The sequence below is a fragment of the Trachymyrmex septentrionalis genome, unplaced genomic scaffold (assembly GCF_001594115.1).
Source record: "Trachymyrmex septentrionalis isolate Tsep2-gDNA-1 unplaced genomic scaffold, Tsep1.0 scaffold231, whole genome shotgun sequence".
Classification (NCBI taxonomy): domain Eukaryota; kingdom Metazoa; phylum Arthropoda; class Insecta; order Hymenoptera; family Formicidae; genus Trachymyrmex; species Trachymyrmex septentrionalis.
In genome coordinates, this window is record NW_017305388.1 from 122212 (window position 1) to 138975 (window position 16764).

At 30.3% G+C, this 16764-nt stretch overlaps 1 protein-coding gene across 2 annotated transcripts in view; it reads left to right on the plus strand.

The window, feature by feature from the left end:
- Nucleotides 1–1666: 1666 nt before the first annotated feature.
- The window catches only part of LOC108748561, a 78866-nt gene continuing 63768 nt past the window's right edge, over nucleotides 1667–16764 (plus strand). For both annotated transcript variants that reach the window (XM_018486783.1, XM_018486784.1), the window contains exons 1-4: nucleotides 1667–1884; nucleotides 8363–9875; nucleotides 10674–10808; nucleotides 10958–11036. In XM_018486783.1, coding sequence (XP_018342285.1) covers nucleotides 8603–9875; nucleotides 10674–10808; nucleotides 10958–11036 — 1487 coding nt within the window. In that variant the 5' untranslated portion in view covers nucleotides 1667–1884; nucleotides 8363–8602. The remainder of the gene's footprint in view (nucleotides 1885–8362; nucleotides 9876–10673; nucleotides 10809–10957; nucleotides 11037–16764) is intronic.

The following is a 16764-nucleotide window of genomic DNA, read 5'->3' on the forward strand; positions in this document are numbered from 1 at the left end:
ATGTTGCTTATTATATATTTTTGGTAATAACAAAAATTCATATTAATTTTGAAATATCAAAGTTTTTCTTGTAAAATTGAAAATCTTTTGAAAAAGAAGTATGTCCAGTAAGATAATAAAATAAACTACATGAACCTTTTAACATCTAAATTTTTACTTGTATATGTAATATCTTTAATAATAAATAAACATTATGTTTTTAGTATGCCATTTTAATTTTTCTTCACAATGCGTTTCTTTAAAAATGTTTAACACATCAAGTCATTTAAAGAATTAGCACTATTAATCACTAATTAATATCATATTTCCTATTAATTTTGCAACAAACTTCCTCGAACATTTACCGAAACAAGTAAGCGAAATAATTTAACACTATTAGTTCGACTACGTTCAGCAGAAAAGGCAACTTTGCAACCGTTGTAAGATTCTTAATATGATTGGCTTTTGCCTTTAGACTTTCTTGGATCTAAATATATAACCCAATAAAGAATTTTACATCAGTTTTTTTCAATTTACAGCGAACATAGAAGCGCTGTCTAACCGGCAATTTTAATAATTACGCAGATAGGTTTAAACACAGAAAAGAAATACACGCGTGCACGTGCGTGCGTAAGGTGCAACTATAATTATACAGTTTAATACTTTAACGTAATTAAACTGTATTAAAATTATTAACAACAGTTAACTAATATTAACAGCTTTATTCCGGTTTAATAATTGTTTAACAACTGTTTAAAATAATAGTTTCGTCTAATTAATCTAATTAAGACACGATTTAATAATTGAACCAAACAGGCAAGTATCAGAATTATTTTATTTTTTCTTTGACAGTGTTAAAAAAAAGTCATTCGTTTTGTCCGTTTCTATGGTAAACTAGTCTGTCTGGCTTTGTTAATCCGACAAAACAGACAAGTTAGTTCGTGCGAGACAGTCGTCAGTGTCGAAAGACTAGGCAATCTCTCTTTGGAGCTACGCAATGTGACCACTGGTTGCTGGAGGGGGACACGACAGCTGTTTGTTCACCATGGAACGGATCGGGGGTCGCATTGGCATGTGTATCCGCCAGTAATGCCACATCACTAACGTTTGTAGCTCGCGCGACTAGCAAGCAATGCAGCGCGAGATTGTAGTGTATCGTGATGAATTTTACAAGTCAAGGTCGCAGATATACGAAAAAAGGTTTTTGTTGGGAGAATCATCATGAAAGTGTTATACATTGAGTCATACTCGACGGGTCCGTCACACTGTGGAAATCGGCTCCTTCGAGACTGTTTGAGACCACCGGCAGATTTCACTCCAAAGTATTTGAAGCAATGATGTGCACAGCAGCAACGGTTGGAAAAAGTGCGCGCGCACATAACGTGTTTTAAAGCCGTGAGCCAATCTCCAAAAATCGATTTTAGGCCTGTGCGCGAAATTTCATCTTGTGTCGGATAATTAAGAATGTGTGAATGAAAAAAAATTTTGGAAGTTACTTATTCTCCGAAGTAGCCTGCTTTTTACGGTGATATTGGAGAATAGAAATATCGAGTATAGATTAATAGTGAAAACATTTTAAAATAATGAATCAATAATATGGCGTTCAAAAATTTCTAAATGATCAACAGTAAAGGATTCATAGTGGCGAAAAGTTTTTATTAGTGATTAGTAGCAATAGAAAAATTTTACAGGACATATTATGTATCAATACATATAATATCCAAGTCACGAATATTTGTGTGAAAGCAGCATATTGTCACAACGATTGGACAAAAGTCATAAGGATTCTATGGAGTCAAACGGCATCCGAGAGACGATATAATTCTTGCCTATAAGCGTAGAGATGTGACTCTCGATGTCGTACTTAAAAACGAGTTCGGCCGTATGGAATTTTGTGATAGTCAGGTAGCTGATGTCAAAGCATATGAGTGTCGCGCTACAATTCTTTTTTTTCGGAAAGCACGACGAGGAGCAAGGGAGATTTTTCCTGGAAAGGGATAAAATATAATTACAATAATAATAATAATAATAAATGTAATAGTAATAATGGTAATAATAATAACGTCTTTATTGCCCAACTTTTTTACATATTTATATTTGCATACATGCGTGTGTGTGCGCACACACACACACACACACACACAAAAGCTTATTATTACTATAATTTAAACATTAGAATATAGGTATTATGCGTAAAACTAAACGTTCCCTGAATAACTTCTATATAAGCATTATATGACATTAATTATTGTTTTTTTTTTTCATAAATATTATCAAAATCTGTTCGAAAATATAATTTTTTAAGGGATTTTTAAATTCGAAAATTTTGATAGAATTTTTTCACAATTTTGAAATTTATTAAATTTAAAGTAGCGGCTTTGAGAGTCAAAATTTTCAAATGTTTTATGAATTCTTTTAATATCTGTAATCTTTAATACTCGCGATATACAATTATGTAGATTTAAAATAAAAGTTAAATTTATTTTTAAAAATTCAATATATTAAAGATTTATATTATAAAAACTTATTTTAAACACAACCGAGAATTAGAATTTTCACATAAAATAAATTAACCTTTTATGATGTAGGTTACAAATTTTTTAAATTTTTAAATTAATAATATATTTTATAAATCTTGTAAAATTTTTTATTGGACATAAAATGCGCCTTTTAAAGATTTGCAATTCTAACAGTGAATTTGTAATCAGCCGTCAAAAAAATACAAAAAATTTATTTACAATCTACAGATTATCTCAGAATTTAACAGATAAACTGCATGGGAATATATTCTATAAGTGGAAATAAGACAAAAATGTTATATGAAGTCTGGAAATAATTTATTACAAAGCTATAAACAAATATTAAAACGGAATATAAAAAACAATGGTTTTTTCATCCCGCCTCTTAATTTTTATTTATAGGAAACTGTAAAAAGTAAGATTTTTTTACAGTGTAGAAGTGACTTTGCATAAAGATCTAATGCAACGACTTAGTAATTCGATTATTGAGATACAATAAAGTCCTCTAGAAATTCTTTTGTAACAAGTTCCGCATTATTATTGTATCGAGTTTGTGCGACAACATTCACAATACATTACTAAATCATTCCATTAGTATTCTACACAATAAAATAAGAAATATGTGAATTTAAAATAAGATAACTACTAATATAATGAATACTCGCTGTTCAATAAAATTGAATAATTAACAAGATAAAATGAGAGTAAAGAACACTATACGATTGTAGGTGCGTTCTATAATAATATATTGTGCTACGCATAAGTCTGTTGCTGCTTGTCAAAAACATGATGGAGAATTAGATACTAATAAATAATAATAATAAATATTAACTAATAATAACTAATAGTAATAACTAATATAATAATTCCACCATGCAGTCAAAAGTGAAGCGACGAGTCTTTCCTTAGCAACGGAATTGTTGTTCTGTTCTCGTTGTCAAAGTTTGACATGTCAAATAAACGTGTCGTTCTTATACTTTTACGAGAAAAAGTTTTATTATGCGAGTTCCGTTTACGTCTTTATTATCGCGAGTGCACTATACGTCACGGAGTGCAACATTTAAAGACTCGTCCAACTAGCGTCTGTCAAAGGAGAGAATTCGTATTCTCGACATGACAATACGAGCTGTGTCTACGTGAATGTCGGCGATTCCAACGAGGTGCATCGATACTTTAAAATCATTAACGGAAATGGCTTGCGGATTGACGAAGGAACTGCATCAACTCAAGACATCACGTTATTTAACGTCAACTTTTACAATGAAAACGGAACAACAATAACTCTATATATTGTTAAGGAAAGAATCTTCACTTTTATAATAGGCGGTAAGATTTGTGCATAGCACAATACTTGCAACAATATATTTAAATAATTATTATATATATGTGTATAACGTAAACTTCCATTTCAAACGTTTTTTCCGTTTCGGCTAATTTTTAGCCATCTACAGCGATTAACATACTAAATAGGAAAGACTTTGTTCGCAGTAGATCAATTCTTTGAACACAATGAATGACGCCTTTTCAAAATTCAAGTTTTATTCGTCGGCTCAGTGAAAATTAAATTTGTGCGAACAAAGATATATTTTAATTTTTAATTATTTTATTGAACTATAAGTAGATAATACATATACATGTATTCTTATCTATTAAACGCTTTTGGTATTCCCTTTATCAATCCTGGTGTATTTGTGGTTTATTTCTGATAAACATTGCAAATTTACTAATGCAGAGATTAGAAAATTAGGCGTTAGATGAATTGAAAATTGACACGCCTTTCTATTTTAGATATGTAAATGATCTAACAATAACTGTCCCCTTATCATTTGATTTTGAATGTAGTACTTCATATTTTTATTTCCTTTCATCCAAGATTACAGTTTACTATGGAATTTGAGGGTGATAGATTAAATTTCTTATACGTGACTATCATTAACAATGAAGGTAAAGAAAGGAATTTGACTGGTTGCATAAACCGATATTTTCAGGAAGATATCTCAATTTTTTTTCTCTCCATCCTCTTTTTAAAAAAGGAAGCGTATTGAGCATAGTGGACAAAGCCTTGATAAGTGTGTTATACTACAGGCTTCAGTTCCGATGACCTTGACCTTGACATATGTTGTCAAAGTCATGACCCTGAATGTTTGTACGTTATCCTAATCAAGAATTTAACCATGATTTTGATTGGGATGACGTACAAATTTTAGATAAAGAAAAAGTTCTCAACAGAGACGTATCTCAAAATACTTATCTCAAAAACAATTCACATAAGAAAGCAAAGAAATGGCTTACATACAAAGTGATACCGATTTATTAGACCCGCTTTATAATCTTGTTTGTGTACAGATGCCACTTCCATACTTTGGAATGTTAAACTTGTTATAAACAATTCTTTGTCTGGACCTCTTATTTTAAGCTCAGCGTACTCATATACTGATCAATTGTACAGAACATCTGTTAATCTGTTCTCAACTAAGTAAAAAAAACATTATTTTAACTAATTACTTTTATGAATGTTGATATTGAGCCAAAGTTTTTATTCTATTTAATTTTATTATAGTAACTTCCTTATCAGTTTGAATATCCGTTAGGATACGACAAACGAAGATAGTAGTCTTTACAGCTTAATGATGTTTTTCACTTCTGATAATTTTTTACTGTTGACAACCTTATTTTATTTTATTGAAATGCTTTTATAATTGGTCTACCTATATCATGTTCACACTTGAAGAGGACACAATTACGATGTCGAAACGTCTTAACTTATTTCTTTAATACGACAATTATTTTCACCAAAAACTTCTTGTGTTGGCTTGCTATTTCTCCTTAGTTTATTTGTTAAAGATTCCAACAAGTAAGTAAAAATGTTCTCTTATAGTCTGAATAAACTTTGGGGGATTATCTCAAATTTCAAAAAGAAATTACCCTTCCAATTAAAAATAATATTATTTACAAAATATATTGTAAAGGACACAACATATAGGCTGGTAGAAAACTTAAAACGAGAATTTCTGAATACCGAAATCAAATTAACGATTACAGAGATTACCAATAAATCTATTACCACCGAATATAAGCTTGACGGTTATGAATTTGATTGGGAGAACATCTGAAATGTTATATATTAGACTTCGAAGAAATAGTATAAACCTACAATCGATATAGAATTTCTTTATCCATGCTTATATCAATGCACTTAAGGATTTAAAACAGCATTTACAAATGTATATGAATATTTTCCTTGAGTAATGGGTCAGAAATTAATGACTGTTTTATTTATCTTTTTGACACTATACATTTTACTCATATGTTCCGTTGTCTCTTAACACTTACAGTTTGAATCTTGCATGACAAAGTCATTTAAAATGACAATAATATTGATTTCTGGCACATTAATTTCCTGAAAAAAATGTTTATTGGTAATGTTTATTGTATTTAAAGTAATAATTCTTTATTGCATTGTGAGTGTCTTATGTTTTACTTATATTTCAACAAAATAATTTAAAATTAAAATATATCTTTACTCTCGAAAATTTAATTTTCACTGAGGCGATAAACCAGCAAAAATCGCACACTTCCAACTTGAACTGTAAAAAGACGTCATCTATTGCGTTCAGAAAATTGATTTAAACTACAAATAAAAGTTTTTCTAATTTGGTATATCAATTGCTGAAGATGCTAAAAATTAGCTGTAACGTTCAAATGTGGAAGTTTACGTCATATACTCGTATGTAATAATTATTAAATATATATTTACTATTATAAAGCGCACCTACAACCGCGCATTTTATTCTTATTTGCCTATTAATTAATTTGATTGAAGAATGAACTCTTTCCTATTTTTCATATTTCATCGTAAACAATATTTGTTCATAAGTTTGCAATAAAGTTTCTAGTTAAACTTTGTATAACATTTTCTTTATTTCTGTGTTCTTTCAGAATATACTCTTGCAATTTATTCGTTAAATCTGAGACATTCTGTATATCATAGGTATATTATGAATTTTATAAATTTTTCGCTATAATAGACTCAACTGCTTAAAATTTATCATGTTAACATCAAATTCATATTTAGCAATCTCGGAAATATTATTAAACAGAGATACACAAAATAAGATTATATAAAGACAAAATATAACTTATTTCATTACAACTTTTGTATCATATTAAATTAGTGAATTTTAACTTAAACGTTCTAATATCAAATTTACATCTCATGATTTTAAAAACCCTTATTATATATAAATTTTTTGTCTAAATCTATACACTGAAGTATCCTTAATAGAACTACTTTTGTATTTTGAGCACTTTGAATATTTCCCCTTAAGAAATTAATAAAGGACAAGTAAAATTACACAAATGCGTAGAGTAATAGGTAAACGTCATAGAATTAAAGAAAATTGAGAGATTTATAGGTTATATTTCGATTTATATATATATAAAAAAAAACAAAAATTGAAAATAAATATTAATATACATATGTATATAATATACATATATAAAATAGAATCGAGGAAATTATTTAAGACGAGAATTATTTAAAATAAAAATTGAGGAAAATTATGTAAGATTTAAATAATGTTGATAACTCAGTGATAATCGTACATGGAAAAAAACAGTTTTATTAAAATATATGAAAATTTAACTATTGTAGATGTAAATTTAGCTAGAAGGAGGGGACTAAAGAATTTGTTTTTCCAGATTGAAACTGTCAGACGATTCTCTTAACTATAATTGTTCTTCTCCGTACTGTAATTATACTATTAACATTTAGTCAACAAATAATTTTCTCGTTAACTTCTAATAAATTTTAATGTGGATACCAAAACGGCCAATTTTTTCCTTCCTTCAAGTAATTCGAGTAAGCTAGACGTTCACGCTTTTGCGAGAAACAGACTGGCACGACCTATAAAATAATATTTTAGTCGATCATCACTCTGATGAATAAAATGCTGATACATTCGGAGAAAGCCAAGCTCGATGCGTCGACGAGCGACAAAAATCTTGAATAAAATGCTCAAAAATTATTACGTTCATTCAATACAAACGCAATATATCACGTCATGAATGATTCTTTATTGGAATCTCCAATAAAGTATTGATTGTTTTTTTTCTTCTGATATGGATATCGGTATCACTAGCATCAATATTCTCTTCAAACGTAATTATTTAAAATACAAGGCATACGTTGAAACTCATTTAATTTTTCTTACTCATATGTTGTTGGGAACAATCACTTTATTACATGTTCGATGTTGGTTAGATCACTAGCGATTTTGTCATTATAATCTTCAAGCACCTATACTCTACTGTTATCGAGATCTTGAATAACGGACGACAGTAATAAATTTGATTGGTCTGGTAAATTGTCCGAGAAGGAAGAGGCCATATTCCGTCCACTTCTTTATAATGGCCAATTGTCGCTCGGTAGAATCAAGCGACACGATCGTAAGTAAACAATAAAATCGTTTTGGAGACGGTAATCACATAGCAACTGCGTCGTTATTTTATGGCAACAATTTTGTGCTAATCTTCTTTAATTGTTAATCGCTCTTCCACTTATTCTAACGCTTCATGTAAATATTTATCAGTTTCGTTGTATAAAAGAGTCAAGTTGGTGAGGTAGTTCTGTCAAAGCAAAAACTTGACATATATATATAGTGAATTAACTCGCAGATCACATTAAGATAGTCAATGTTTTAAAAACTTTGGAACAATCTCTGAAGCCTATATAATATATCGTATGCCGTTATATAATATATTGTAATATATACAGTTCCCCCTCGCCGTGCTATTCGAGAGAAAAATGTACCGTTAAACATAATAGGATCAAGCAAATGACGATATCAATAATTTTTTTGCAGCTTTATCCAGCCAAAGAATTGTTTTAGGAATTTATGGAGACTCAAAATTTCGAAGTTTTATTCTACCAAAGAAGAACAATAACACATAAGTAGCAACAATATGTAATAAATATTATCAATAATTTATAAGACGAGCGATCTTCTTCCATTGAGAATACATATTCAGACGTATCGAAACTCTGAAAAAGTCAAATATCTCGATAGGACATATATCAAGCAAAACCATTGAGCGATCCCCAAATGAAATTTCGCAAATCCGCTTCATCAAGCCCGAAAATGGAACTACTTTCGAGACGTTCCTCGGGCAGCAGAATATCGACCTTGAAAAGATCGAGATCCTTTCGAGCATCTATGAAAGTGATGTCAAAGATACGCAATCATGCGAATCTGCGATTGACCGCTGGCTTCGATCTCTCATCTGTCTCAAAAAATTTTGTTAAGAAGGAATGCAACTTATCTGTTCTTGAAGAATTTCAAGATGGTGAGAAACTCTCCAGTTTACGAAAAGATTCTGAAGACATGAATTCTTGCATTAAGAACAAAATCGATAATGAGGCATCTTCGAGTCCTCGGAAGATCTTGGTATCAAATCTCGATACCGATTCGCAAGAGATTACAAAGGATCTAAAGAGTAAGCTGTCTTTAACTGACAAGCTAATGAATACGGATCGTAAGAACGTAGAGAAATCTTGGATAAAGAACGAAGATGTAAAATTACCGAAGCTTATTCATATTTTTCGCAGGAGACATAGTATAGGGAACTCGCAAGAAGCTACTCGAGAAAAAGACTGTAGTGACAAACATAAGCCCTGCGAAACAGACACAGATGAGTTCAATAAATACGTATTTTATGAGAATCCTACATTCGTGCTGAATAGTTCTTTGGATTCTTCCATCTCGAACTTCTTCTATGAGGTCGAAGAAGGGAACGAAATGGAACAAAGGCAAAAACAAGATGATAAAAATGAGCGCGCTATATCATCCAAACGCAATGTCTTGACTATCGTTCTGGATTCCCACAAGACAGCAACTAACCGGCCCTTCTGTAAAACAAATAACGAGCAAGACAAGAATGAGGAAGAATACCTCGAAAAATCATTGCAAAATACATTTCGTTATACATACGAGACCGAGTCTTTGAGAAGTTCTTGGAATGTGAGGAGCGACGACTCGCATGCAATAAATGTCATAAATGGAAATCAAAGGACAACCGAATCCTTGAGTGAGTTTGATCGCCTAAGGATTAAATTTTATTGCAAGATACACGAGACGGAAAGAAAAAACGCAACAATCTGCCTACAGAATCAGAAAATTTACGACGACGCTAAGATATATCCTTCAAAGTCCTGTAAAGTCAAAACGGTAGATAATATCACGAACTTTTGGACAAACAGACGTGGTAATAGTTTCCGAAATAAAATGGCGACCGATAGGAAAAGAGACATGAAGGATATGAAGAATTACGAGCAAATTGATCAGGAGCGAGTTTTCGTGTCGACATCATCAAGATCAAGTATGCTGAATTAATAAGTTTTCTAATTAATCAGCGGTGTGCCAGGTGTAATTAATCACTTCTTAGGACGTTAATTCAAATTTTCACAGCAAATTGTCGATTTAATTATTTTCTTTACGATATTGATGAAGAAAGGGAGTCTACATTACATCTCTGATGTAATAATGCATTTAACTTTTACTAGCGTATTTTCATGAGGAAGCAAATCAATAATTATCGTGGAAAGATATAAAAAAAAGTATGTTAAACATAAAATAAAACGGTAAAGCATTGTAGGACGTCACTGATGTGGGAAAATTTCTAGTTGCGAAAGTAGCTTAAGTAAAACATATAAGCTGACTTTGTAATATGATGAATAAAATAATTCAAAGAAGAAATAAAAAAAATCAAGATTTCTCTCTCTCTCTCTCTCTCTCTCTCTCTCTCTCTCTCTCTCTCTTTCATTTTTGTGCTGCTTTTATTAAGTTGCTGCTTTTGGCAAACACTTAAGACTATTTCTCGTTCTACAATTACTTAAAATATTTCACCAACCAAAGCATAAAATATAGTTAGCTGTTGTTATAACAATTGATAAGTTGTGTTTTTGTTGTTATAAAAGTAAAAACTCGAAAATTTAATAAATTTTAAATACTTAAAACAAGAATTTATTTTCCTCAAGATATATGTATTAAGTTTTTTGCGATTCTTTCAAATTTCTCTCGTTTTACATTATATTTATTGCTTATTTATTCGACTTTGCAATGGTTCACTTTTTTAATTACCATTTATTTATTTTGCCTTATTTTTTCATGCACGCAGAGTTCCACTCGTTGCAAGGGATGGAGTTCCTAGAAGGTTTCAGCAAGAAAAAACAACAGCCCCATCAACTAAATAATCTATCGTCAATACATATCAATCCTCTCTCGGCCCAATCCCTCAACATACACCTGCATGGTATTTTATTTTTATCGATTCTTTATTTTAATTTCTCAAACATCTCTTTGTTTTTGCCAAACTTATTCTTGTTAAAATTTATATCACATTAAAATTTATATCACATTAAATTAGAAATAATCTTGACATTGTTATCATTTTATTTTTAGCTCTATTTGCGGCAGTGGAACATGGTCACTTGGATAAAGTGAGAACTATTTTGGAGTCTACTGATGTAAACATAAATAGGTAAGTGGCTATTTATATTATTATACATATACGTACACATATACAGGGTATTTGGAATTTAAATATCAAAACTTCGAAAGTGTGTAGGGGATTGATAAACTAAAAAAAAAGTCTCGTAGAAATATGTTCGTTTTTGCTTCGTATTGGAGAAAATTGCAAAAAAGACAAAACGTAGTTGCTTTATTCTCGCACTGCCTTTAAAGTATTATTGTTACTGAAATCGTGCACGAAAATAATAATAATAAATTCCGTTTTCAAGTGAAAACTTTTTTTGTTTGTTTACATTTTTACCTTTCTCCTGTAAATTCATCAGTTACTCATCAGAAGTCGTCGAGTGAATTGCTCCTATCACAATATGTCACGTACATATTCTAATGTTGAATGCTGATATGGTTTTCGTGTATGGCTTCGACAGTAATGGAAAGGATGTGAAAATATACATACCGATTTCCAAACAGAAAAGTATCATATCGGCGAGTCATTACAATGGCTTTTAATAGGCTGCGAGTGATGAGTTGATTTTCAATTTATCAAGATCCGTTAAGAGCAAATATACAAATAGAAAATCATATCCTACATCACTTTGATAACAATCTTGAAACCAGCGTCCGGAGAACATCAGCTGCATTATAATTGTCACACCACAGAATTTGAGAGATGATAACCGCCATCCGTACCATATTCAAAAAGTGCAAAATGTATTACCTCAGGATTATTTCAAGGGATTGGATTTTAGCAATTGGTTTCTTGAGCAATCTAACAACGATAATTCAAAATTTCCATTAAAAATAATGTGAACGGACGCAATTACATTTACAAAAAAAGGAACTATTAATCAAAGAAATTATCATGTACAAGCTTATAAAAATGGGCTGTTAGAGAAAGTATATTCCAGCATAAATTTACTGCTTTTGATTCGGAATTTGAAATGATTCTCTAGTGAGACTATTTTTTTTACCTGACGAATTGAATACAGCCAAATTTACAAATTTTTGGAGAATGACTTCTTTGATTATTTAGAAGACATCCATTTACAGCAACGAATTGAAATGTGTTTTTAACTCGATGAGTATCCAACTGATTATGGCAGAGTTACTCGAACTTGGCTAGACAAACATTATCCACAATGGATTTGATGTGGAGAAGTAGTACCTTGGCCACTCTGATCACTTGATTTAACACTACTGGATTTTTTGTGTGAGGAATCCTGAAACAGGAAATTTATTCGTCGTCAATCAACTCTAGAGAACAATTAAGAAATCGAATTGAGGCTGCATCAAATATCATCAGATCAATATTTGGATGCAACACGAACTGTTCGTACTAGATGCTTGCATTGCTGCAAGACTCGAATTGTAAACGATAGATATTCCAAGCGGGGCTACACCATCCCGAACAAAAAAAAATATCATATCCTACCCGCTTGGGGCCTAATTCCCTAGAAGTTGCAGCGTAGATAGTGTCCGCTTGGAATATCCATCGTTTACAATTCGAGTCCAGTTCTGAATTTGCGATTTTCTAATAAACTAATTGCGTCATCGAACTACGATTTGCGGCACAAGTTAACACAGATTAGCACAACTGAGCACAATTTTAATTTTGTTTGTATTTTAAAATGGCGGTGTTGGACCTTAAAAACAATTTTTTTTTATTTTCGCTTTTTTGAGATATCGAAGTGCGGTTTGCGGCACAACGTAGCACAATCTAGCATAATTTCGATTTTTTTTATTTTTCATATTGGCAGTGCTAACTTCACAGATATATCTTTTTCCTTAGTTTAACAATAATCTACATGCTCCTGAAGTTTTGACATTTAATCTTTTAAGAACGGGGGATTGCTGAAAAAGTAAATTATTGGAAAGCTAGTATTTAAAGGTAATTTTGGATCGTCGAATCCAAATCTGACTTTAGCATCTCAAAATTCTGTAATCTAAGATGGAGGATCCAATATGGCCGACATTGAAGGGGTCAAAATATTCAAATGTTGCTAGAAACCCATGAATTTCATATTACAGAGGTTCTTGATGATGATCTCTTTGCAGCTCATCAATACCATGCAAACTTTTGTTACTTTTTGTAAGGTATCCGACTGACGATTAAAACCTCTTGAATGTTGTTCAGGATTTATGTTCTATATAACATTTGTTAAGATCAAAGCCATTGGAGGTTGTATCTCTTATTTTCATTTTTACATAAAAATGAATTTTTAGTAAAAATGACAATAAGAGGAATAATCTCCAATGACTTTGTTATACTTTGAATAATTCTAACTTTTATAAAAAAAAATCGACCCACTCTGCATCTAGTCCTAAAAATTTTGTAATTGTAGATATATAGAAAGATATTCAGAAAAATTAAAGGAATGTTTATGTTTAAGGGCTAATTTTAAAGACATTTTTTGAGAATTTTTTTAATAAATAAAAATTTTAGGTATACTTAAAGACTAATACGGATCTAGAAAATGCGTGTTTACAATGCACATGTAAAAAAATATTTGTAATGTTATTACTTTTTATTAAACTTTTTATTATACTTTTTATAAAATAGTAATAAAATGCTAGTTAGGCCTATACCGCGAACACGGTCGAAACGATGATCAAAATACAAGTCATATCGTTAGTCTGAAAGCAAAAAATAAAGTTTTTTTCTTAATGAGTAGATTTGTAATTCTCACCCGAAATAGGATAATTAATATTGTATGTATATTTTCAAAATGGCTACTGTTTGAAGAAATAAATCGAATTTTACTCATTTTTTTACTCTTAATTGACCTTCTGAAATAGAAAAAATTAACATAGACCATTTATTATTGTTCAGACGATAATGACATATTCTCTGAGTATACGTATAACAGTAAAAGCAGAAATCAGTCGAATAATATTTTTTTTTTGGAATCGTGATCATCATATTCGAAAACACGGTTTCGAGAAAAAGACGTTTAAAGTTTTATGAAACTTTTTTGCCATAATATGCCAAAATTTTTGAACTTATTATTAATCATTTATTCCAGAACATACAAGACTTCATAAAAATTTTGTGTTGCTCTCTCTCCTCTCGAATAGCAATCCTTGTATCCTTTGAGCTTATGGACGCACGATACTCCGGACGTTTGAGACGGACTTTGTCTCGCGAAAGAGCCAAATCATATGCTGAACTGCTAATAATTATGACCATCATTTTCATAATTTTAAAAATATTCATGTAACTGTCATAAAAGATACAAATTGCCAAAAAATTACGACATCTACTACTGCTTTGAATGAATGTGTTTAGGAGCAAACATGTCCTATCAATAAATTCAACGATTCATATCAATGAGTTTAATGATTTTATTATTAGAAACGTTCTAGAATGGTCTTGGAAAGTTGAATATAATGGCGAGCGCCGATTATGGCAATTGATTGGCGCGCGCTATTTAAATCGGTTAAGGCCCCAAACACCACATCATTTTATCTCGTATGTCTCAAACAATTTTTGTTTCTCCCAAAAAATGTTTTATGAAATATTCTTAAGACTATAAGCAATTAAAAAATCAATTTTTTTGACTCCTCAAACGTAAAGACCCACTCAAAATAAAAAAAAATAAAAAATGGGGTTTTTGTTTAAATAAAAGTGTTCTTTTTTTTTCAAAAAAGCAAAAAAAGCAAATAAATTTTTTCCGTAGGCAAGATATTTTTTCTCAAAAATACTTTGAAAACAGAACAATACGATCGATGTCATTTTTTCTGTAGGAACATTATATTACCTGTTTTCTGTTCCTGTACTAGACTTTATTAAAACTCTCTTTCTCGCTTTCGACAAATTATACATTGAAATCATCCAAAAAAGACTTAAAAATTAAACTAGTAATATGGAATAAATGGGTAAATCAAAAACGCTAAAATACGTATCGATATTTTTATGCATACAATAATATATAAAAAATTACTACGAATCAAAAATGTTTACGGTTTTAATGAAACTTTCACGTGAAATATCCTATATGTGTGTATGTATATAGGAAAATAATGATAAATTTTTCGCAGGAGCAGAATGGACTAAACTGAGAAGAAAAGTCCTCTTGCAATTTTTCCCAATAGTTAATAAAATATTAATTGCTAAAAATTACCGAAAATTGGTTTTCAATAACTTTTTACTCAAATACTATCAATTTTACAGAAAAACTGCAAGAGAAAAAATTTTCTTAGAGCTCATAGAGCTCTTCTAATTTCTGTTGCAAACGGGAAAAATCGATAGATAATATAAAACTGAATAATTTATTTAGCACACTGAGAAAAAAGATATAATAATGGTAACAAAAAAAGAGAATTATTTACAAGTGGTCCATCATTGGATTATTTTGTTGAAATAGCAAAATATAATATTTTTTTGTTAGATGAACAAAATTGTTTTATTTAACAGTGCAAATTTATTTGGATATTTACACTCTAAATTTCTTGCAGTGAAATCTCACTCCAAGAGAGTGAAAACGCAATTACTCTTTAAAAAAAGTAAAAATATTTCTTGAAAGAAGTGACGATCTTCACTTTTGTTAGAGTGAAATATCACTTTTTTGGAGTAACATTTCACTCCTTTGAAATGAAAATTTACTGTAAAAAGAGTGAAAACTGTCACGCTTTTTAAAGAAGTGAAATATTTTCACTTTCTTGAAATGAGATTTTACTCAGTAAGAAATTTAGAATGTACGTTGTAAATAACAATGTAAAATTTGGTTGCCATTATAAAATAAGTATTTTCTTAGTAATTTCGAACGAAATAATCCATTATGGTAGAGCGAGAAGTGTTTGGCGAGAAGAGTTGTCGGAGATGGTGTCTTCTCGTAAGAGGAATTCGACATTTACCTATATAAAATCGAGATGATTAAGGACTGATTTCGTGCACTTCTTGGCTCTACACCATGGCCAATCATGATAACAATCATTTTTTCAGAGCAATTAGTAATCAATTGCTTTAATTATATAACTTAAATCTATAACTTTACTAAGTTAAGAAAGTTCAAAAACGTCAAACATAATTTTATTCATCAGAATTTTTTTCTCTATAAAAAGTGAGAAATTACGTATATTATTCTTATATAATTGTTTTGTTCCGGTAACAAAACGTTCTAATTCTAACTTACAAAAGATCCATAAACATTATACAAAACAGTTTAGTTAATTAAATTATTAATTCATTTAATAAATTCAACAAATTAATATCGGCATGGTAACAAACGGTTTAATTAGCCATATATCGACAAATAATTTTTATTGTATCAGTAACAAAACTTTGCTTATTCATACAAACATTTCTCTCAATGCAAGCTTTTATCATATGGACTATGTTTTATCATTAATGTTTATTTGTGATATGTCTCTTCCTCTTTCCTTTATACATCAATAAAGTCCATATTGAAGTAGGCGAAAGCTATTAAATGTTTTCAAGAGAATCTCATTAACTCTATGATTTTCCGTTTGGACATAATAAAAATTTTCCATTAACAAAAAGGACGAACTGGCAGAACGAATCGTAAAACGAGATACATTCAGACTGGAATATACAAGCGGGATCGTGAGATTACGCCGATTTATAATTCAAAAAAGAAGATCAAATTTATGTATGTTTTACCTGGTCTTTATAGACTTTCTATAAATATCATATAAATGTTAGCGAAAGTATTAGGTGTACAAAAAAGTTCTGAGCTTTTTTTGTAAAATTCAATCTTTATTTAAAAACAAACGAAAAAATA